General features: G+C 35.1%; 1 protein-coding gene across 4 annotated transcripts in view; it reads left to right on the plus strand.

The window, feature by feature from the left end:
* The first annotated feature begins 4,259 nt into the window (after nt 1–4,259).
* Nucleotides 4,260–24,576, plus strand: part of LOC142340824 (uncharacterized) — a 28,261-nt gene continuing 7,944 nt past the window's right edge. The window contains exons 1-3 of one of the 4 annotated variants that reach the window (XM_075391557.1): nt 4,260–4,413; nt 4,738–4,936; nt 10,933–11,106. In XM_075391557.1, coding sequence (XP_075247672.1) covers nt 4,808–4,936; nt 10,933–11,106 — 303 coding nt within the window. In that variant the 5' untranslated portion in view covers nt 4,260–4,413; nt 4,738–4,807. The remainder of the gene's footprint in view (nt 4,414–4,737; nt 4,937–10,932; nt 11,107–24,576) is intronic. The other 3 variants (XM_075391558.1, XM_075391559.1, XM_075391556.1) reach the window with 3 other exon arrangements.

A 24,576-nucleotide genomic window follows, 5' to 3' on the forward strand; every position in this document is an offset into this window, starting at 1 on the left:
TATGGAAAAAAATAATTCTAATCACCAGAGATTAGATCGGAGTTGCTTGGGCAGAACATATGACAGCAAAGAGAAAATACATCTAAAAAATATGGCTCTTTTCTGTTATTGCTCCCCCACACGTTCATTTGCATCCCCCACTTATACATGTTAGAGCATATTGGTTGCATTTCGTACATTTACATACACAATTATATCCAAACGGCATTTACAAATTAAATATGCAGCGAAGTTTTTAAAATAAGACGCATACGGTAATTCAACTTTGCTTGTAATGTAGGCAGACAAAGAATAATGCGTGTTTCTAATATTTTGCGCTTTTCTTTTTTTTTTTGAAACATGTAAATTACTCAGACTATAACCCTAAGGTTAGATATCTACATGCTCTAAAATGTTAAATAAAATAATCAGCATTGTTATTAATATAGTAATCTTCAAATTGTGGCTGTTCGTTTTTATAGGTAAAAATAGGATTTGAAGGCTCCTATTTGTCTATTAACGGGTACTTTCCTGTGTTGATCGAGCAAAAACTCGGTTAAAACATTTTTAAAGCAAGTTTTACTGTTAAAAGTTCTTATTGAAGAGGGCAATTTGTTCCATTTTTGAACGCTTTTCAAGATTAAAGATTTGTTACTCCACTTCGTTTTCGTTTTCTTTTTTATAATAATTTGATTTGTTCTGTTGTTCTGTCTGGCGTTATGGCGACTAGTGAACATTTTAAAATTTTCGGATGTTTCCCATTGTTTTATATCTGTTTGTAGCTTCATTAGGCTAACTTTTGAGATAAACAATTCGGCTGGTAGGATACAATCCTTAATGAGAAGATCAATGGAGTGGTCAAATTTTTGACGAAAATAACAAACTTTTATTCCCCAGTTAATTTGCCTGTTTATGCGGTTTATTTTTTCACTGTAAGAGTTTGGAGGAATACTCCACTGAAAGAGAGATGAGAGAGTACAACTGACTTGAAAACATCGATTCTTACTTTCAAAGGTATTTGATTTCTTACAAGATACAAAGAACGAATTGCATTAGCCATTTTGCTTAAAACTGTATTCAGGTGATTTTCAAAGGTTAAGTTTGAATCAATTTGTACTCCCAGATAACGACATGCATGAGCTGGTTTGATAACTTCGCCTTTAAAAGAAATTTCTGGATCCGAATTAGTATGATCTGTAAAGAATAACATCTCTGTTTTATCGGCATTTAATGTGAGTTGATTCTCTGTCAGGTATTTGTCTGTTTGTTCTAATATTTTTTCAATTTTTTGGGGAATATTTTCATTACGTTCAAATTTGCATATAATACTAGTGTCATCCGCAAATTGAACAACATCATTTTCACCTTCCAGCTTTTCAGAAAAATCGTTGACATATAACAGAAAAATAAGAGGTCCTAACACAGTTCCTTGTGGAACACCATGATTAATAGTTAATTTATCTGATAAGTCAATACCCAGTTTTACGCATTGTGTTCGATTTTCGAGAAAAGATTTGAGAAGTAAAATTGTTGATTGAGAGAGGTTGAAATTTTCAGCTTTCTTGAGAAAGATTTCATGTGAAATTGAATTGAAAGCTTTTGCAAGATCTAAGAACACAGCACCTGTGTCGTTATCTTGCATATTTCCTATTATTTTTTCAATAAAGTAAAGAACAGCATCAGTAGACGACTTTCGAGATTGGAAACCGAATTGTTTTTTGTTCAAGAGCGCAAATTTTTCAAGATATTCTAATAACTGTTTAAGTAAAAGCCTTTCAAAAACTTTTGCAAAAGTTGGTGTTACAGAAATTGGACGATAATTAGTTAAAACAGAAACATCTCCTTTTTTGAAAATTGGTGTGATGTGTGCATCCTTAAGAATTGTTGGAAAAACTTTCTCTTGAATACAATCGTTGAATATAATCTGAAGATGTGTCCCAATAGCATATTTTCCGGATTTCAATGCCCAAGCATTGATGAATCCCGGCCCTGGTGCTTTGTTGTTGTCTAGATTGTCAATAACTTTATAGATTTCCCTCAAAGTAAAAGGTCTAAAATTAAACTCTTGAAAAGTTCGCTCCATTTTTTCGACGTTCAATGGAACAATCTGCCCTCTGTAGATGCCCATTTCGCTGAAGACTCTGCTAAAAGCGTTACATATTGATTTTTTGTCTTTCGTTTTTTTTACCATTCTCATCAATTTCAGTGATGTTTGGACTGTTTTTTTTCTTTCCGATTTTTTTCTTAATGAATTTCCATTTCTCTTTTGTGGTTTCAATTTTCTTAAAAAAATCCTCTGAAAATTGATTTTGTGCTTCTTTTAACTTTCTGTTTATAAGGTTGCGATATTTTTTAAATGACGCAAAAGATTCAGCACTTTGTGTCAATTTGTACTCATTGAAGTAACGATGTTTCTCAGAAACTAAATGTTTAATTTCTTTTGTCATCCAAGGTTTTTCTGAAGTAGTCTTTTTTATATTAGAAACTAATTTCTTCTCTGTTGGTGCATTTTTCTCGAGTATTGTCAGAAAAATTTTGTTAAACTCTGCAAACATTTCATCGCAGTTTCTTTGTTGAGAAACTGTTCTCCAATCTGCAAGAGCCAGATCTCTATTAAATTTTTTCTCGACAAAATTTTTTGTATCTCGTATAAAAAAAAATTTTGTTTTTCTTCTAACAAAAAAAGTTTGCTCTGAAAAAATATTACATTATGATCAATATCGAAAGGAGGTAAGCAGACTTTGCAACTAGTGATTTGCTTATTAGACAAGAAACAGTGATCTATCAAACTTTTTTTATTGTTGCTTATGCGTGTCGGAATATCAATGTTAGATAACTCTAATCCTAGTCCCGCCGCAAAATTCTGAAGGCTTTTCTGCCCATTTACGCTCAACATATCAATGTTATAATCACCAAATAAGAGAACATTATCTGTATAAGAGAACATTTCCTTCACAGGAATAGCTTTATGGCACTGATTTTTTTGACAACTGGAAACAAACATTCATCCATTCGTCCACCAGTACCGGCAATTTATTATGACTAAACTAACGGATATGTAAGAACCAAAAAGAACATATTTGGGGGGTGCAAACAGACTAGCTATATAAGGCTGGGGGGCAATAACCGAAAAGAGCCAAACATATGTCAGCCGATGCAGTAACTGATAATAAAAGCAGTATCTTTTGACATGAAAATCATAGCCCACTTTGCATTAACTGATTCAAAGAGAGATCAAAATTTTATACAGGAATCACCTTAACTCAGCCTTGAGTGTGGAACATATCGAGAACACTGGACACTGTTCACATACTCTTCAAAAACTTAATGAATAAAAACCACCACGTGTGAGAAGCCTCCACCAAACTTATTAAAATGCAACGCACCGTTCTCATCAAAGTCTTCGTGCACTTAAACTAAATTGTTTAAACCAAAAACGATTCAGCATTTCACGAGAAATGAATCAACTAACACAGAAAATATTGCTAGCAATATACAAGCTGACTCCAGTTGACACAAGTTTCCAATGCAATCGTTTATTCTTTCATCGGACCCTTGAACAATCGTTACTTTTCCTCTTTGAGACATATCTGATCAATTTTCTCTTGATCAAATAGCAGCGCCACAGTTCTTTCTTCAACAAATGATGCAATTCAATCTGAAAAAAATTTATTGGCATGCACAAATTCAAAATTTCCCCTTTAGCTATTATGTACAGTATGTAAGAGAAGCAAAAGTAATTCATTCTAATTCTTGCTATTCTTACAGTCTACTTCTTGCTCTGCTCATTGCAAGAACAGATTTTTAAAAATATTACACTTGGTACCCTCTGAACTGCAAATTTACACTGAGTAGTGCATGACCAAGCTCTGTTTAATATGCCATTTCAATGTAATATTAATGATTCAAGCTGGCGCCATGGTCCGGGTAGCTCGTAATTGTGTGCTCATGAGTGTTTATGTTGATTATATAGAATTGATAATAGTCCTCTACTAAATAGACGCCCGGGCAGCCCATTAAACAGGTGTGATATTTCATCATTTTTTTGTGATTATCCTCCAACGTGGGAGGCTAAGAAAACCGCTCCCAAAAGTAACTGTTGACAGCATCAGCATCGCTCAACACTATTGAACCACATATGTCAGCTTCTCTTTTAGACGTTATGTTCTGCTCAAATTTTGAATTCATTTACTGTAAAAAAATCTTTACCAATTGACTGTATCAAGCATTGAATCTGAGAGTAGCAGCCACACATTCAAGTCTTTTTGAAGCCTTTTTCAATGCCACAAATATTGTTAAAATTAAAATAACACAAACTATTTGTTCAACTTGCGATTTTAAAAACGATAAACTGTATTCTCTGTACAGCACATGGCCATAAAAATTATCTGCTGTTAAAAAAAATTTGCTGTTTTATATTATAAAAGCGAACAGGTTTCTGATCTATTCTGTCTCACGCCACCCTATTACCGTTTGTGAGCCTAAAATTCAAGTTAATGTGATTTTACATACACAACCTATTCAGGCTGGGCTTTCTAAAAGCAACCTCTAGAATTATTCTTCTTATAGAATCATTTTTCAGCCTGTCCTCTAATAGGACCTTTACCTTTTATGCGACCAGCGTCCAGACTGTTACGTGTGACAATGTGTTTTGGATCGAGCCTTATTAGCCCCCTCCCCCCCCCCCCCCCCGCGTGTGGAAATTCAACTTGGGTTGCATGGTTGGGTTTTTCACTAACAGTAGACAGCGTGAAACAGAATAGAATACAATCAAGTTTTTATGTACTACAGATTTCGTTAAAAAACCTGACGTGTGTTAGATTTTATCATGTCTTCAGCCAACAATTTCAGCCAGAATGCGGTCATTGGGGTGGGATCCTCTTCAGCGCATTGGGAGGCTAGGAGGACTCAAGACGTTCAAGACAAGAGGAGCTACTACAATGCACAGATTGAAAAAGTAATACTCTCTAGTCAAATTATTCCGGCGGTTTTACGATCTATTAAATTTCTTTTGAAATTGACAATTTATTATCTTACAATAGTCTAGCGAAAATATGTCAAATATTTCACGCGAGTCGTACTATCCCAGGATGAGGTCAGCGACCAAAGATAGGTATTGGCCAGACGGAACAGACCCGAGGCCATATATATTGTCGGTTTCTCTCGTAAGATTTTTGCTAAGTAGGCGGCGATGTTGCATATATGCTCTTGCATAAAACATTTCATAACACATTTGTCAATACCAATTTTTTTAAACTGAAAAGGAAAATTCTTTATGATACCAAAAGAGAATTGAACTATAAAATTTAATGTTCTACTTCTTGTTTTGTTTGATTCACTGCTAAACAATCGTTTATTTTGAAAAAGAAAACAAAGCGTAAGTTGACTCTTATACACGTGATAGAACCTACGGCATTTTACATCAAGAGACAATACTTAACAATCAAAAACAAATACATATTATATCAAATACATAACTGTAAATGAGTTCTTTATAATCATTGATTTTACTGTCGATATTTATTTGGAACAATTCATTATTAATCCGACCCCTCTTGAGGGGGGAGGAACTAAATACTCAAATGGGTTTTTTTTGTTCCGTGAATTTTGACCGATCGATATGTTCATCGTAGAGAATTCTGAGTGGTATCATTAAAAAGTCCGTCCCGCGTAGAATATGGAAATAAAAAGATGTTTTTCGAAATTATTGTTCTAGAGCCAGTTATCGATGTTTAAATTTTTGTGAAGATTAGAGCAATTTGAGTTATATTATTTCACATTTTCCGGAATTATTGCCTAAAGTTTTATCAATTTTTGCTAAAATATGGTAAAGTTGTTAAAATAGTGTTGATGACTGTATATTAAAGACGAAGAAATACTGTTGACTATTTTGATTTATTTTGTTTGGAAAAATTTTGGCTAAATACTTCAAAACTCAGCATTTTCCATCAAAAATAGCACAAAGTAAAGGTCTTTAGTCCACTTTGACTAAATTTAACGGAAGTATAAACTCAAAACAACTAGCACAATCTTTGTAAACTCCAAAAGGGGCTAGTCGTAATTCTACTTCCATTGAGAGTGCTCTGTAATTAAAATTTTGAAATCTTCTTGCTAATTTTACTCGACGATTATCAAGAACTCAGCACTTAATTTCAATTTTTTAACTAACAAATTATCAATATCTATAAATTATCTATATCCAATTATCTTAACTGTTCCTTTTGAACAAAAAGCATTGGAATTTTTAGTTTTGGACCGATCTTAGACTGCTACAATCCAAAACAATTTGGGTTATAATCAGTCTGTCTTTTTTTAAAAGAATTCGATGTTATTCACATTAGTTAAAGAACAGAACGTTCCTGATCAAAACTACTGGTGATGGGTTCAATTGGCTTTCTAAGTAGCTCCAAATTAATGTATTGGTCTTTTTTACTCGCAACTTGATGATCGTTTTGACTTTTAAAAAAATTTTACTTTTATATAAACAACGGTTTATTGAACTTTGCCAATATTTTTTTCTTTATTTGATCAAATTGGAGCTTAGTGTCAGCAAAAAATTAATTCTTAATGTTTTTGCCTAATTTAGGTTTTGATCCCTATTTTGTTTTTAAGGATTAAGTTATGGTTTTCTGATTTTGATACAACTAGATTTTACTTTTTTAATTTATTTTCAATCATTGCCCGTTTTTCACGTTTTTTCTTGTTTTGTCACATTATCAAACTATTGACAGTTCACATATCACATTGTTGGCGTTCGAAATCAGGCATAATTGAACATATCAAAAACTTTAAGCGTATTTTTTCTGGTTTTAATGGTTTCGACCGTTAAAAAATCAATCATTTTCTTGCAAAATATGATTACTTTTTTTTAATTTTGTCTTTTACTGTCGTATTTATTTTGCTTTTTAAGTCGTATGAAATGTCCTGTTTAATGACAGATATCATTGGTTTTCTATGGAGGATTAGACGAGTCAATTTTCTGCTTTTAGTAGATAGCTGATGCCTTTCAGATGCCTTGAACACAGTTGTTTTTAAAAATGAAGAAAACACCATTTGATTTCGAACTTTTGTTCCCTTTATTGTTTATTTTTTATCTAGTTTTGTTAATAAGTTTAGTTAATTCCTATATGAAATTGCTGGCGAAAGGGCAAGGCGAAAGTGTTCAAACTCAAGTGTTTTTAATGAATTAATTATGACTTAACTGGCTTCGACACGGATTTTTTGCAAAAAAAGTAAATTAATTTTTGATTTTTGTCATATTTGACGTTCTTTTGGTAGACATAAGACAGATTCTGAATAAAAACAAGTCTCAAGGGCTTCTTCTGCACGACTAAAAGGACCTAAACATTTTTTTCTTTTTGTGGCTAGTGGCTTTCATGACTTTGAATTTAATTTTTTTTCGAAAAATATAAAAGTACTGTTTAATTTTGCTCTTTCTTCATTTTGTCTAATTTTTATCTAGTCTCATTAATTAGAGGTCACACACTACATTATTGATGTTCGCAGAAGGTTCAATCGAACATATTTTGAGGGTCAAAATTCGGCTTTACGGCTTCGACAGCATTTTCTCGCAAGTTTGAATTGTATCTTTGTTTACTTCCTCCATTTGCTGTTCTTTTGTGAAGAAATTTGCTGTTCTTTTTCTCTGTTTGCAGAGAAAATTAAAAAACGGCAGGTCTGATGCCCTCATATAGAAGCATAGGTGTAAATAAATTTTTTTGATGTTATCATTTAATATCTATTGGTTTCCATTACTTTGAAATAAATTGTTTTTTGACATATAAGCGAATTTTTTTAACTTTCCTGTTTTTGGTTCTTTTTTGACTGAATATAATTTTCTTTACTTTGAAAATAATTTTTTTGAAAAATACAAAAGTATTACTCAATTTTGCTCTTTTTTCTTTTTGTCTACTTCTTACCTAATCTCATTAATTAAGGGTCGCATACCACATTATTGGTGTTCACAAAAGATGCAATCGTGTCAAAATATGGCTTTACGGCTTCAACAGCATTTTCTTGCAAGTTTGAAATGTATCTTTGTTTATTTTCTCTATTTGCTGTTCTTTTGTAAAGAAATTTGCTGTTCTTTTTCTCTGTATGCAGAGAAAATTAAAAAACGGCAGGTCTGATGCCCTCATATAGAAGCATAGGCGTAAATTAGTTTTTTGGATGTTATCAGTTAAAACCTATTGGTTTCCATTACTTTGAAATAATTGTTTTTTGAAATATAAGCAAATTTTTTAACTTTCCTGTCTTTTTTCTTTTTGTCTAATTGTTACCGAGCCTAATTATAGACTGGTCTCATATATTTTCTAGTAAAATACAAGTTATTTTGTTTAGCTTTAGTTTTATCTGACGCTATTTTGACTTTGTTAATAATTTTTTTTAAAATGGACATAAAGTTTTGAATGTAATTAATGTTTGTTGTTGTTGTTGTTTTATTTTGCTGTTCCTCTTGATTCGCTTTCTTAATGACTGTAGATTTCTTCAATCTAGTGCAGCAATTTTCGTTTGCTCCACTAAGTTGTTTGCTTTGGAGGCGATCTTTTGTTCATACACCAATTTTTTTGAAAAATGTTTGAATTTTTGGGGGTTTTCTATCTGTTCCTCATTTGGTTGACAATTATGCCCAAAATTTGGATGAGCGGGGTCGGAACCTTATTTGCAATCGCACATAACCGAGCCTCCTTGTTATGATTATTATTATTTTATATTGCAAAATTGGAGAAAGGATGACTAAGATTTTATTCATAATGGGGTTTGACTTCCTCTGATTTTAACTTGAGCTCCTGCTTATTTTCGGTCGTTGTTGAGTGATTCGATACCACAAGAACAACTACTGAACACGAATGAAGGCTTAATAGAATATGCACCAGGTACAGAATTTTCTAGAATTTTCTAGAATTTTAGTTTTTGACGTAAATTAAAGGCTATAAATTAAGTTAGACAGACGCAAAAAGACAACGCCAATTCTCAGCCGTTAAGTGTGAAAAAGGCAAAAAAAAACATTTTTTTTACTAAAACATAATTTTTTATTAGCATGATTAGTTATTTATGGGGTCAAAAGCGCTTCAGTGCAGCTCAAGGTGGATGTTGAAATCAAATAGTCGACGGACAAAAATAACGATGACCGACTATTGTTAAAAATCAAAACGGTTATGTTTTTGGCAAATGGATGTTTCTGAGCAGCTACTCTGCTAACTTGCTTGCAAAATTTTACTAGCCATTTGAGCTTGTTAAACATAAGTGAACTCCAGTAGCCAAATAAAAACAAACAAAATGTTTTCGTTTGTTCTTAATTTATTTTTCCAAAATTACGATTCGAGAAGTACGGAAGATAGAGGTGTTTCTGTTGAGAAGTTTTGTCTACCCTTATTGTCTTCTTATTTTTTATGACTGTCCATTTTCCCTGACTATCAGAGCGGAAATTTGTGAATTTCTCCTCGCACTAAAACACAAAGAAATTAAGTGAGTGAAGCAGCTTGAAAACAGCTAGTAGTTGTCTTGTTAAAAAGCACATTTTGTGAGTTTCAATATTATACCACTTTCAGTTTTTAAGTTTTCTTGTATAACTGCTGGCGATTGCTGGAGAAAACAGTTATTTTGAGATATCTTTTTTGGTGGAATCCTGCCAGATTATGCATCTTGTTGCAAGAGCGTGCTATAATCTTTCTTGATCTCACAAACTAATCAGAATAAGCTGGCGAATACTTTTTTATAACCTTTCGGAACAGAATAACATACAAATCAATAGTACAAGCTGCCGTGAATTGTTTATTGTCCTTATTGTTAAAAAAAAACAAACCATAAAATACAGTCTTATTTATCAGGATTGCAAAAAAATCGCAAAAAACAGTACAACTTTGTTCCCTTTTTAATTGGACGAGATGAAGTATATGTCCGGGTCGAGGTTTTTCAAAAGATAATGTAAGGTTTACGGGGAAGATTTGCGGTTTTTAGCTGAAAATTTTTGTAAGATTAGCAATATTTAGTAGTGCAATTTGGTTTTGAACGCTTCAGCGGTGAAAAAAAATTGCCGCTACCAAAAAGATTTGCTGTGACTCTTCATCGCGGAAATATCGTAGGATGTTGGGATTATATCGGTGAAATTTATAATTTCACCGCTTTCAACGCTAAAAACTTCAATTCTTAATTACAACTTTTCTCTGCATTCACGACATTTATTTCATTTTTCATCTTTTTTAGCGTTGACACCTCGAGTCGGGTGTATTTGGCTGCTTAATGTAATTTTGCAACATTCACAATGGCACCAAGACTGATTCGAGAAAATTCAAAGATTATGGTAGAACTTTTTTGCTTGAATGTCACTTATTATTTTTACAGTTTAGCGCACTCTCCTGGAAATTATAGGATTTTCTAAAAAAAAACTTTTGACTTTCAGTTGCTTACAGTTCGAACCCAGAAATCAGTTGATACAGAGCTCTACAAAAGACTATGACCACATAAGAAGTGCATATGAGTGGGGTTATGTTAATTGTCAAATTCGGAACAAATTTGCTGACCTCTGTGTTATAAATTACAGATTTTATATTTCACCTGGCAACTGAATCTTCTGCCCTGCTTGACTTAGAACGTCTTCAGAGGAAATCAAACTTTCACTTGTGAATCAGTAAAAAAAAAACTCAGAACCGTTTCTCATTCAGAAGGAAGTAAAGTTAGGAATTTTTTCCAATCAGCTTGAAATTAGAGTGACTGAGACCTAGGTAGAGAGGTATCAGACAATAGTGACATCTGATCAGACGCCAGAGGTGGCGCTTCTGTCTGAGACCTCAAACTGAGGAATTGAAGTTCTCTGAATTTTTCCTGATGTAGACCGAAGTTCAGACTGGAGTTTCTCTGAACATTTCTGAATCAGAGGAAACACCCTAACTCGTGCTAACACCTTTAGTCTCTACTATTCTGTTTGTTTAAACGGGGTGATATTCTGTTCAGCTGTACAGAGAACTGAACCAACCGAGGCAGTTATCAAGAGAAGCGACAAAGTGGTACTACAAGGAGGCACCCAAAGTACTCTCAGACAAATGGACTAGTCAGACCAGCTACCGTAGATTTCCCAGAGACAGACGAGAGTATGTTTACTCTGCAAAACTCCCCTCTCGATTCTCGGTTAGACTTACAAATAGCTCATTGGCAATTTACAATATAACTTAAAGAGGGAATCGGTAATGTCCAAGCACGCACAATTTTCCAGCCGCAGTCAGATATTCTAAACAGTTTAGACAATCTCGAAAACGTGATAAAAGATAAACCGCGATGCAAATATTCAAACATTTATTGGAATGCTCTTCTTTTTACTGCTAGTTGTAGTCAAGAACAAGTTGGTTAGTAAGTAAGTAATCATTTAAAGCTCCAAGATCAATATTTTTGTCATTCCGATAGTTAGATAGTTACTTTTTCTAAGATTTAAGATTACAGTACTGATCTTAGATTGCAAGACATTTAAAATAACAGTGTTTGGAAGAAATAGATTAAGAATAAGGTCACAATAAGAAAAATCATTTGATTAATTTGAAACATCCCCAAAAGTGCAAATATCTAAAACATAAAACAAATATTCAAAATCGTATGCGTTAGTTTTTTTTTAAATCAGACGGAAAATAAAAAAGAAAATACTCAAGAACTTTGTTCTTTAAGATTTCCTGGAGAAATCTAAATGTCACGCCCCTATTTCGTCCCTCATAGTTACGTGATGATATTCCTTAAAATATCCTTAATTAAGTGCTTTATATTAATTAATATTCATTCAGTTTCAAGGCCATATATAGCCAATATTTCCATCTAGGCCTGTAGCCCTTAATTTGTTTATGTTTACGAAAAACAACCGCAGAGTGACAGTTTACTAGCAAACATATCAAGTGCCTAAAAGCCTCAATATTTACTTTTTTGATTTTCTTGATGATAAATTCACATAATTAGTAAATAACTTTATGAGAGATTATGTTCTTGGTGAAGTAATTATTCTGATAAAGTAGGTGCTAATACGGAACTTGTATATGTACTTAACAAACATCAAGAGACGTACAAAAGCCGGAAATTGCCCAACTTGTAAATCAGTAAATATTTGCGAAGGACCAATACAACTGAAGGCACAGCCCAGCGGAACTTACGATCACCAGAACACCGGAAAACCAGCCTAACAATCAGTTGCCTAACATCTTGTTAAACTTGATAAAAACTTGAGAAACTTCTTGCTAAATTTATTGATTAATTATTGCCAAAACAATTAAAGATTGAACTGGAAAATCCTTATAAAACTCTAAGTTACACCAGGCCTCTACAGAGCAGAATAACTCTGAGAAAAGCTATTAGATACAAGGCAAACCAGTGGATATCTCGCACATCCGAACCGCTCAATATAAGGCTATTACTAGCTAATTTTGTTTCAAAATATATCTGCTAAAAACCGCACTGTGAAACACCAAATAAGTCCTTGTAAAATGCCAATTATCCGAGTTAATTACTCCTAATATAAACCTCAATAACACCACTAGGAACACTATAAAAATCAGTGCGTAACATGGTGACAGGAGTTACTAACTGTTTCCCAGTTTAACGGACCGAAATTCCAAATAATTCTTTGATAAATTCGACACTTTCTTCCTTCTCTCTGACATTTTCTTCTTTCGCTTTTTCTTCATTACCTTAAGAGCCTCCAATCATCCAGATCAGCATCCAGCACTTCCTTTCCCAGCAAGACGATAATGCAGAAAGCAGTATCAAAGGAAAGAATGGGTGGAAACTGTGTTTGTGTCTTTGTGGACAAAAAGCAACAATAATTCAAAAGTGATTGAGTGGACAATAACTGGAACAAACTCAACCACAGCCGCCACAACGGACAAAAACAACACAGGGTATTTGCAAACGAGGATATTGTGAGTAAATGAATTTGTAAAATTAACTTTGGTGCTTTATTTATGTCAATTTATAAAGAACAAATTCTCCCCGCTATTAATAATTGCCGAGCTTCCCCCAATTTTGTTGAACATATTCAAGGAAATAACATCAATTACACCCATAACAGCAATAAAACACAAGCTCAGATAGTAAGCGTTTTTTCCTCTTCAGCTTATAAATCCATCGTTATTTATGTGCTAGATAAAGACGATAAACTTGTAGCAATTTATTGGACAGCAAAAAGTTTAAATCAGAAATCTCGCAAATTTGGCCTTATTCGTCACAAACTTCAATCTGATAGAGATATTAACCTTGACAGAATCATCACTGATTATCAGATAACATCAGAATAAGCTAAATTACTGAAACCATCACTTAAATATTAACTAAAAGAGGGCAAAACATAAATTTAAACAAAATAAAAACAATTATATTTTATTTCCCCACCCAGCTCCGGAAGTTAATGAATCAAACAGTGACTTCGGTCAATTATGCTGTTGCCTATCTGAGTGCAGCTTCCACAAGGCCTGTGCGGTCGTGGTCCCCACGAATTTTCTTAGACTAAGGGGCACTCTTTAGAGGTGAGACTTCGGCGGCCCATACGGCTTCAACGATATAGGTCTGACGATTCGACCGGAGCTTTAAGAATAGGTTCATAAGCAGCCCATCTCTATTATTTTCTGAACGAATGGTTTCAGTAGTTTCTTTTCTGATATCCTTTTGCTATTCATCTAACTGTCTTCATCTCTTAAAACCCTTCAATCTCTCCATTAAGTTAAGTTAAGTGTGCTATTTAATACTTTAGAACGAACGTAAGACTGATTGAACGAAAAGTATATAATCTAATCAGGGAAAAAGCAAAACGGCACACGCGCAGATCAAGATCACGCCTTTTTCCGGATCAGAAACGGACAACTTCAACGAGTTTGAACAACTAATAACAGGTGCAATCGGAGTCGCAGCAATCGCAAACGCGCAACAAGCGAATTTTTTACAGTTACATTTAAAAGGAGACGCTTTACGATACTTTCTAACCTTACCAGAGGCTACCAGACTAGCTTTCGCAGACAGTATAACAGCTCTAAGAAACAGATTCACGCAAGATGACTTGAGAGAGATCAGAATTATAAAGTTAGAGAACCAAAAGTTCAATCCAAAAACAGACACTGTAAAAAATTTCTTAGTAAAGTTAAGAACTGAAGCCAATAAAGCATATCCAGCACCTGAAATAGTAGTAGTAGCAGCAGGAGGAGGTGATGCTGAAGCTCGTAGATTCGAAAGAGAGACAGCAGCAAGAGATTCTGCCCTTCAAACGTCAGAAAACAGAAAAAACGAACAAATAAAGCGCTTTTTCATTAAATCTATGCCAAATTGGCTTAAGCCTAAGCTCTTAGAAAGGCCTGATACAGATACAATTGATAAGTTATGCACCCTAGCTAGCCAACAAATTGCAATAAGAGAGATGTGTAATAGAGAAGAGTACTTTGATGACGGATTTAATGAAATAACCGAAACAAACACTGATATAATGTTAAAAGCAATCACTACTATTTCAAATAATCAGAAACAACTTGAGCAGAAACTTGAGCAGAGATCAGCACCTAAAAATGAGCCACCAGAACAAGATCCAATAAAAATTTTTACACCACATTACCCTCAACAAGTCTACAGACAAAGTTATAGACAAAATTTCCGCCCCCAATATCAAAATTATCGACCAAATTACCCTCAATATCAGCCATATCATCGTCCAGTTCAGCAAAACTGTCGGCCCCAGCAACAGTATGCCCCTCGTGCTAATAATTACCGAGAGTTTAGACCGCAATTTAATGCCCCTGGACCATTTTATTATAATCAACAGCCACAAACCCGGAATTATTGGTCCGAACCTTCAGATAGCCCTCCATTTGTTCATCCAGCTTATGTTAATAGACCTGTTTATCGACTTCCAACGAAAAATACCCCTCAAAACTTTCTTAGACAGGGTATAGTTTACGATAGTCCGGCACAAGACAGATATGGTATGCAAAAAGCAAAAGAATTTAGTGGTGCTGGTGCACTCCAAAGTAGAAATATGAGAGGTATGAATTTTCCATTTAATCAACAAAAAAACTAATAAAGCCACCCAACTTTAAGAAACAAAATAAAAATTATAAAAACTCAGTTAATCATTATAACGAAAGCACGTCTAGTCCTTATTTAGATAAAGTAATAGAACCAGTTTATAATAAAAGTAACAAAAAGCGTAGAAAACGCAAAAGTAATAATAATAAAAGTAAAGTTAATAATTCTGTGCAACTCCCAACACAAGCATCTCAACCCGCACCAAAGCCAACACCACACGTTCAGCAATTATTCAGCATTGTCCCACTTTTAGGCAGAACATTATCCTATGTTAAAGTTAAATTTAATGGAGAATTAGAAAGACGCGCACTAATTGATACAGGAGCATTTGCCAACGTGATAAGTCGTGAGTTTTACAAGGAGCTTAATAATACAAATATCAATCCAATAACAGAAATAGAAAAGCCTGATCTAGATAAAGTAAAAATGGCAAACGGAAATATAGTTAAAATTGACAAAGCAATTAAAGTTACATTTAAATTGGGCACACAAACATTTACAGAAGATTTCCTTGTTTTAATTGTCACAACTCCTGTAATATTAGGCAACCCATTCTCTGTTAAACATAAAGTTAGCATCTGCCCAGGACAAAGTTACATTAAATTCCCTGATCAAACTCTACAGATAAATGAAATAAAGCCAGAAAAGCAACCTAGAAGAGTTGTAAAACGTAAAAAATTTGAAGTTTATACACAGAAAAAGCAAGTCTTACAGCCGAATCAACAAGCAGTATTAGAATGCAAGCTTTACGATAAACTAGAATCATTCACTGACCTTTGCGGGGTAATAATTCCAAACGAAATCTTTGAAAAAGATAGCGAAGTAATATTTACGTCCTCTTTAAGTAAAGTTGCTGAAAATAACATTCTGTATATCTATGTCCTGAACATTACTGACCAGCCAATTACCATAAATAAAGGCGAAGAAGTAGCAAAATTCTCATTCTTAACATCAGACCAAGCTGAAAAATTGTTAGAAGTAGATCCTCAATTAATTAATGTTGCAAAAATGAGCGAAAATTACTTAACAGAAATAAATCAATTAATTCAAGTTACAGATACCCCGAAAAGAAACCTCAACCAGTGAAACCAGCGCCCGAATATAAAAAATTGTGGTTCCCAACGCCTGAATCATGCCCAGATCCGACAAATTTGTCGCCCTTGCAGAGAGAAATCTTTGAGCAACTGCTAAAACTGCAAGAAATGGAGAAATTAGATCCAAAGGGGTAACCATCAGGACAAAATAACCTTTTTGAGCAAATTTCCGTGGGAGAAATTGGCCCTTAATGATGAGCAAAAAGCAGTAGTAGGTGAACTATTAGATGAATTCAGTGACATTTTTGCAAAGCATAGATTTGACGTCGGATACAATACAGATTTGAAAATAAAGTTAACTCCAGAAAGAAGCATACCAATTTATGAACAAGGACCTCCAACGCCTGTCCATCTGAGAAATGAGTTGCAAGTAGAATTAGCATTAATGCATTACTACGGACTGATAACAACTTTGTCCCAATCAAGATATAGTAGTCCTCTTTTTGCACAACGAAAGAACTCAGGAAGACTTAGACTGTTAATTGACTTGAGAAAATTAAACCATTTGCTGAAAAATGACTACGTGAACACGAATTTCCCAATTTCGAACATGAGCGACGCAATAAACTACTTTGCCGGGAAAAAACTGTTTACGAAACTTGACTGTTCTCAAGCATATCACTGTGTACAAATGGCAGACGATGTAGCAGTGCAACTGCTAGCATTTAACTTTGCTTCGAGAACTTATGCTTATAAATGTCTTGCACAAGGATTGAATAAGTCAGTAACAGGATTTAGTTCCTTTATTAGACATTACTTGGACCCCTGCCTAGCTTCAGGAAATTGTACCCAGTTTATGGATGATATTGGAAATGCAGTAACAAACTTTGAACAATTGGTACCCTCTTTACCAGAAATTTTTACATGTACACATCAATCGGGACGGAAATTGTCACCTGAAAAGTGTGAAAAAGCAACCGATACAATGAAACTTCTGGGAAATAACATCAGTGCAGAAGGAATATCACCAGAAGAGTCGAAAATAACTAAATTTCTTGATAAATTCAAAATGCCAAAAACAACAAAACAAGTAAAGCGACTGATCGGCTTCACGCAATTCTTCCGAAATTACATCCCTAATTTAGGTGAAAAACTAATGTCATTTTATAAGCTCCTGAAGAAGGATGCAGTAATAGAAACTACAGAAGAACACGTAAAAGCATTAGAAGTAATAAAGAAGGATCTAATGGAAGCAACAAATGTAACATTGCGATTGCCAAAGCCAGGCTTGCAGTATGTAATTCTTTGTGACGCTAGTTACCACGGCGCAGGTTTTGTACTAATGGTGGAAGAATACGTAAATGAGACAGGCAAGAAAGAAAAGAAAACATACGCTCCCGTATCGTTTGGATCGCATTTGTTTAATGCAACGCAATTAAAGTTCTCAATTTACTACAAAGAGTTCCTAGCTTTGTACTACGCGCTGGACTATTTCTCGCACTACATTTGGGGATCCAATAGACAAGTAATTATACTCACTGACAACAAAAGCCTCACACAATTCTTTCAGTCAAAAGTAATACCGCCATCACTTTGGAACTGTTTAGACAGAGTACTTGCATTTAACATAGTAATTGCTCACATTCCTGGACGTGCTAGTTACGCAGCAGATTTCCTCTCCCGAATGGAGAATGATAAAACAGCAACAATGTCTTTAAAATTAACAGATAGAATTCCAGTCAGAGAAATAGAAATTGATACAGAAGCACAAAACCCTGATGTTGAATTGAACGTATTATTTGATATTGACAATTTTGATGACGAAGCTAACAACGCTGAACTAGAAGTCCTCAAAAAACTCGGAGTTTACGAACATTATAAAAAACAACAAAATATTTCACCAATCACAGAAATTCAAGGGCTATTTAAACTTAAAAGAAAACAAGAAATAAATTCAATTGAGTACCCAAATCCATTAGATGAGTTCCCAGATCTTACAGACAACTTAATTGGCCTCAATTTAGCAGAAGAGCAGCAAAAGGACACAGACATTAGAACAGTAATAAGCTGGATACAACAAAATAATCAACAACCAGATTTAATGTATGCCTCAACCAATTTAAAAAAGTACAACAAACACTTCAACAGATTAATTCTTGAAGGGAATGTCTTATACCGGAACTTCTATTATGATACTGGAAAAGTACTCCAAAAACAATTCTGCGTACCTAAGCATTTGTGGAAAGAGACTATAAACAGGCTCCATAATTCACAAACAGCAGGACATTTAGGCATTAAAGCAACAATTCAGGAATTCAGAAAGCGATTCTATTACCCAGGCTTCACCGAACATTTCATTAGTTTCATCAAAAATTGCCTCACTTGTCTCAACTTAACAGAATACCAAAAAGCCACATCACACCCAAGTTACAACCAGTCAGTTCTCTACAATCATACCCAGGAGATATGCTACAAATAGATTTAGTAGGCCCCCTAAAGTCATCACAATATAAGTATGTCTTGAGTGGAATAGATGTATTTACAAAGTACCTATTCGCAGTTCCGTTAACCAATGGATATGCTGATACAAAAGCCAGAGAACTAGTAAAGGTGTTCTTCCAACACAGCGACATTCCTCAAACAATACTTAGTGACTTAGGAACAAATTTTACTTCAGATTTAATGTCAGAATTAGCAAATTTACTTGAAGTAAAGTTAAAACATGCCTCACTAAAGCACCCTCAAACCATTGGAGCAGTAGAACGATCACATGGACCATTGAAACGAATCTTGAAACTCAATACTGAGGAACAATGGAAAGACTGGCACAAATATGTTCCTCTTGCAACCTTTATTCATAATACTTCATATCATTCAGCGACAAATTGTTGTCCCTCAACTTTATTCCATGGCAGAGAACCCATAAAGCCCCTCGACATTAGGTTCTCTAGAAAAGTAATGGATGCAGTAGCAGTAAACTCGGACTTTGTAAATGAACTGCAAGATGCCATGATGCAAAAGTTTGGAGAAAACAAAGAAAAACTGACGACCGCATACCTGAAGTACAAAAAGTATTATGATCAAAAAGCTTCAGCGAAACCGATTCCTGAGAAATCATTCTGTTTACTTTTGAATCCTAAGCTACTAGAACAGTCTACAGTAATAGCTTCCCAAGTAGAGAAATGGCTACCGCTATATAAAGTGGAAAAAGTCCTTACTGATTCTAATTATATCATTCGAAAAGTAAATACGAATTACACACAATGTGTTCATCGCATCAGACTGAAGCCAATTAAACCAAGTGAAACCCCTGAAGACCTTGAAGTCATCAACCCTGTAAACTTTCAACCAGATCCATCTAGAGGACAACACATGGAACCAGATCTTTTTGATAAACATATCCCAGAATTAATCAATGAACAAGAAACAGAGATACAAAAATCCAAGAAAGTGAAACCAGACCCAGTCAGAGTTACCATAAATGTTCCCCTAGTTGGACCATTAGCAGGACCACCAGCAGCAGCACCTCCAGCAGCACCCCTGGCCCCACCAAGGGTAGTAGCACCAGCAGTTAGACCACGAACTGCCCCAGTCCATCTTCCAGTATTTGACTCCTCAAGTTCAGATGAAGCAATTCCAAATCTATTTGATGAAAATATTAGTTCAGACGAAAACCTAGCTGATCTGAACCTAGATGCTGAACAAATCGCTAGAATACCAGTCGATCCACTAATTGCAGATGAAATTAGACAGCAAGAACCAGAAGTTCGTGTTCCTCACGTATCATCTTCATCAGATAATGAAATGTTTCTACCAGCTCAACAGCCTCGCCCGTCAATAGTACCATTAGATGTTGAGTCACCTCCAGAAACACGAGAAGAACAATTTGCGTTAAATGACAGAAAAATAAGAGCGCGACCTTATCACCCTAAACGAAAACCAGAAAAAAGTGCTTTCAAATCACCAGAATACCAACAGAAGAAAAATGTCCAAGGATTTAAAATAACTAGACAACTATGGTTACACGATGAAGTTAGGACAAACCCTTACCTAACCAACCAAGTTAGAAGATCAGGGAGTCCTAGACCAAAAAATGCTCGTGCCAGACTGGAACAAGAAGAAAAACGTGAAGCAATAAAAGCATCAGCACAAGCATCAAAACAGTCAAGTACCCCAAGTAGAGAGACAAAATTAGATCAAGTAAGAGCTAGCATAGCAAAATATTCAGGGAAAAAGCCCAGCAGTTCAGCAAACAAACCAGTAACTAGATCTCAAACAAAAAACTCTTCACCAGGATCCTCAAATCAAAACTTAAATCCCTTTAGTCAAGAAATAAATGCAACATATCTAAGTTCACCAACAGGTATCATATACTCTCCACACTCTTTTGCACACTGTATATCAGCAGACCTTGCAATGGCAAAGGGATTATTCCGACAAGTCAAAAGCTGGTACCCAGCAGACCCAAGTGCAATTAGACTTAGATATCCACCTGATATTGGCTCAGTTTTAATTTACTTCGACCCCATTTCTGAACGTTATATCTTCAGTTTAGTAACCAAATCTAGATACTATCACAAACCCACATACAAATCCGTATTAGCAAGTCTCTATGAACTGAGAGAAATAGTAATAGATGCAGGAATCTCACACTTAAGTCTTCCAAAACTCGCCAGTGGCTATGATAAATTGGATTTTAACATCATTTTTGAGCTTATATGCCAAGTCTTCGACCCTCTACCCATAACCATCTACATCCACTAGCATGTACAGACCCAGTACAGTCTATCAGTACCCCCTATTTGCCCCAAAAGCCCACCAAGCCTGAGCAACTTAGCCCTAAAGCCCAAAAATTGCCCAAAATTCGAAAAATCTCGACCTAAAATCCTAGTTATCTTGATCTATCTCAAGAGATACTTGTCCAAACCTGGATTAATCTATTGTTCTGAAAAGCCCTTATCCAGTAAAAGCGATTCCAGCTATAATCGACCCCTCTCGACCCGGTCTAGGTACCAAAAATTTAGCTCAAAGTTGACCTTTCCAAAAATCCTAGGTTCACTTCCGAAAAATAGCCACAAAATTGTGAAAAATGCCCCGATCATTCCAAATTTTTGCGCTGCAGCATTTTTCAAGCCGAGAAACCGACATGCAAATTTTGAAGCGATTTGAAGAACTTTAAAAATCGAGTGACGCTGGAGCCCTCAATTTTTGACACTTTTCGAATCCGCTCGAATTCAATGATAACTCCTACAAAAAACCTTCAGTTGACCTATTTTATAGCCCTAGACCATCCTACTGCTCACGCTTGACATCCCAGTACCCAAAAATCCCGTCAAAAATCAATAAAATTGAGTTATGACAAAAATACCGAACCCTACCAAAGTGCGTTAAAATTTATTATAATATAGTGTAAATTATACCCCAAAAATATGCCAAAAACTGTCCCAAATGCCTCCAGCAGCTACTCCTAGCTGCCAACTACAAGGTACAACCTCAAACAACCGTTAAAACCCAATATTTGCAAGTATATGTTGAAAAATGACAAAAAAACGAAAATTGCGCTTCTGCTTCAATTCACTGCTTCAAAAATTTTGTCATTTTATTTCCCACCTGACCCGATTAAAGCCACCTATACCCCCTACAACCCTAGTGCAAACCCCACTAGCCTTGTGGTACCATAAAAACCAGTCCTAGCTCATCCCAGTATCAACCATGAAGACTTAAACCCAAATAAGCTCTCAAAACGCCACAATTTTGTCAGGAAAAATTCAGTTATTTCCCACTAAAGTCAAAAATATTAACTTCTGACAAAAATTAACCATACCATCAGCACTCCTACATCTATATCTCTCAGAATGTGCACTCCACTACAAGCTGAGAAAAGACTGCCAAAGTACAGAAAATCACAAAAAATTGAGTGTAATTTCAAGAAAAATTGATGAAAAATGCATCTTAATACCCGAATATGCCCAATTTTATTGTTAATTCAGTTAGCTCTACTCATGAGCAGTCCAACCATAGCATTATCAATCATTTTGAACAAGTTTTTTTATAGCCTCATAGCCAATAACCTATCCCTTATCTGAGCCTTTTCAAAAAACCCAGGTTCACTGCAGCAAAAACGTTATAACTCGTGAAAAAATACTCAAAATTGCCCAAATTTTTGCGCTGCAGGGTTTTTTGAGCCAATAAAGCGATTCATCAATTTTGAGCTCAATCGAAGCATTTTAAAAATTGAGTGACGCTGGGCCCCTCAACTTTGGAGACTTTTTGAAAATTTACGAACAAGTTCATAAAATCTGAAATATCGAAAACCTGATATTATTAGCTCAAAACATCCGTATGCTCAAGCTCTACACGCCCATATCAAAAATATTGAAAATTGTTAAGTAAAATGTTGAAATAATAGCAAAAAGCTGAAGCCTACCAAACTCTTCTCAAATTAGTCAAAATAGAGCCAGATTTAGACCGGAAAAATAGTACCAAATAGCCGATTTATGAGCCCAAAACCAATATTCAGTCTCCCTAGTAGTTGTCCAAGCCTAATAAACCCATACAATAGCACAGAAATTCATAAATGTTGAAAAAAGTGAAAAAATCAAAAATTGCACATATCTGATCAAATTTAGCCCAAAATTCTAAAGTGAAAACTCCACATAATAAAGTCAAATCATGCACCAAATTGCACCAATAGCTGCCACCAACATAGTATTCACTAGTATGACCCCCAATTACCGTCAAAAATCAATTATCTCCAATCTATGCCAACTTATGCACAAAACATAACGCTTCACAAGTAAAAATCTAGTAAATTTCACAGAAAAACCGGCACAAAACACAAGTTATTCAACTTCAATGCTACCAAAATGCTACCCCTGATAGTCACAGATATCAGTACTAACAGTTAGCACCTGATTTAGGCCACTAGAGAATCACCAGACCGACACATGTCTTGAAAAACTCAATTAGTGGAAAAATCATGCCTAAAATTTAGCATTTTGGACGTAAAAATCAAGGTTCTGACCCGATAAATAGCTTCATACCCTATAATTCAGTAATCTACATTAGTACCAAGCACAGACAGTACCATTTTAACCATTCAAAACCGATAATGTATGAACAGTGACGACTTGAAATTTCATGATTCAAAAATAGCCAGGTTCAGATCACGAAAACAGTAATAACTTTGCGAAAAATGCTCAAATTGCGCCAAATTCCGCTGCAGGGTTTTTTGAGCTACTGAAGCGATCTGCAAATTTTGAGCCCGATTGGAGCAATTTAAAAATTGAGTGACGCTGGAGCCCTCAATTTTTCGCATTTTTCGTTTTCTCATACATCAATGAAAAAGTTGACCAAAAAGTGCCCAAAAACCTGAATTTATGGCATAGTACTTCCCCACAGATGTCTACCGAGTGGGCCAAGCCAAAAAATTTGCCCAAAGCTCAATAAAAATTGAAAAATTCACATATATGTAACACCAGCCATGATGTGGAAAAATGGCCTATATTACGAAAAATTTACATGTGAAAATTAGTACCAAATACTCTTCCAAACCAATTCAAATTACACACAAGCGCTGTTAATAACCAGGACAAGTGTCTAGAACCATTAGAACCCGTATTTCACAAGTAAAGTTAAGTTAATGCTCAAAAATGAAAGAAGTCATTATGTCATCAATTTTGCACTCTCACAAATATGTCATTATAAAGTCGCACACTGCAATTACCACATGCTCACACACACTACAGCTTCTAGTTCCAACAGTAAAAACCAACTAGCAAAGCTACAATTGCCAAATAATAAGTAAAAACTCACCTATAGGTGAAACTAAACTACATGATGAATTCAATTGCACCGACACTAGTCAATCCTCATCGGCACTATCCTCAACTACGGTACCACCACCACTAGTACTCTGACCGGACTGACCCCTTGTCCTAGTAGAACGAGTCACGTACCGCTCAGCATCGTCCAACCTGTTTAAATGTCATTATAATGCACAAAGTCTCAAAATCACATAAAAATCAAGATAAATCTTCACAAAAACAGTTAAATACTCACTTTGGAAAGTCTACGATTGGCTCACAATGGTACCGATACTCATTGTCGTTGAATTTCCCGATGCACTGGATCAGTACAGCAGGAGCGGTGGCTTTAGCATTGATCGAATGCCTGTAACAGACCCAGCCGCCCCCCATTTCCTCAGTATACTGCCAATAGATGTTGACGTTGCATCCGAGGAAATAAGCCATACCGACAAAATAAATAGCAAAACCTCAGATAATATCTACTTACGCATGCACATACCAGGATTATCAAGTATAACAAGAAACTTTACCCAGAACTCGGCCAACGACCCATTATCTTCACTCTCAGCAATCTCATACTCAGACACAAAGTACCCTAACTGGTCTTTCACAAGCTCAGAGAACCCAGGCGAACGCATCATGGCCACAATAGCCAAGCGTAGAGCACGAACATTATGCTTGGGAACCTTCTTGTCTGTATTAAATCGATTAAAAGT

Source organism: Convolutriloba macropyga, chromosome 6 (assembly GCF_964194025.1).
Source record: "Convolutriloba macropyga chromosome 6, txConMacr16.3, whole genome shotgun sequence".
NCBI classification, from domain to species: Eukaryota; Metazoa; Xenacoelomorpha; order Acoela; family Convolutidae; genus Convolutriloba; species Convolutriloba macropyga.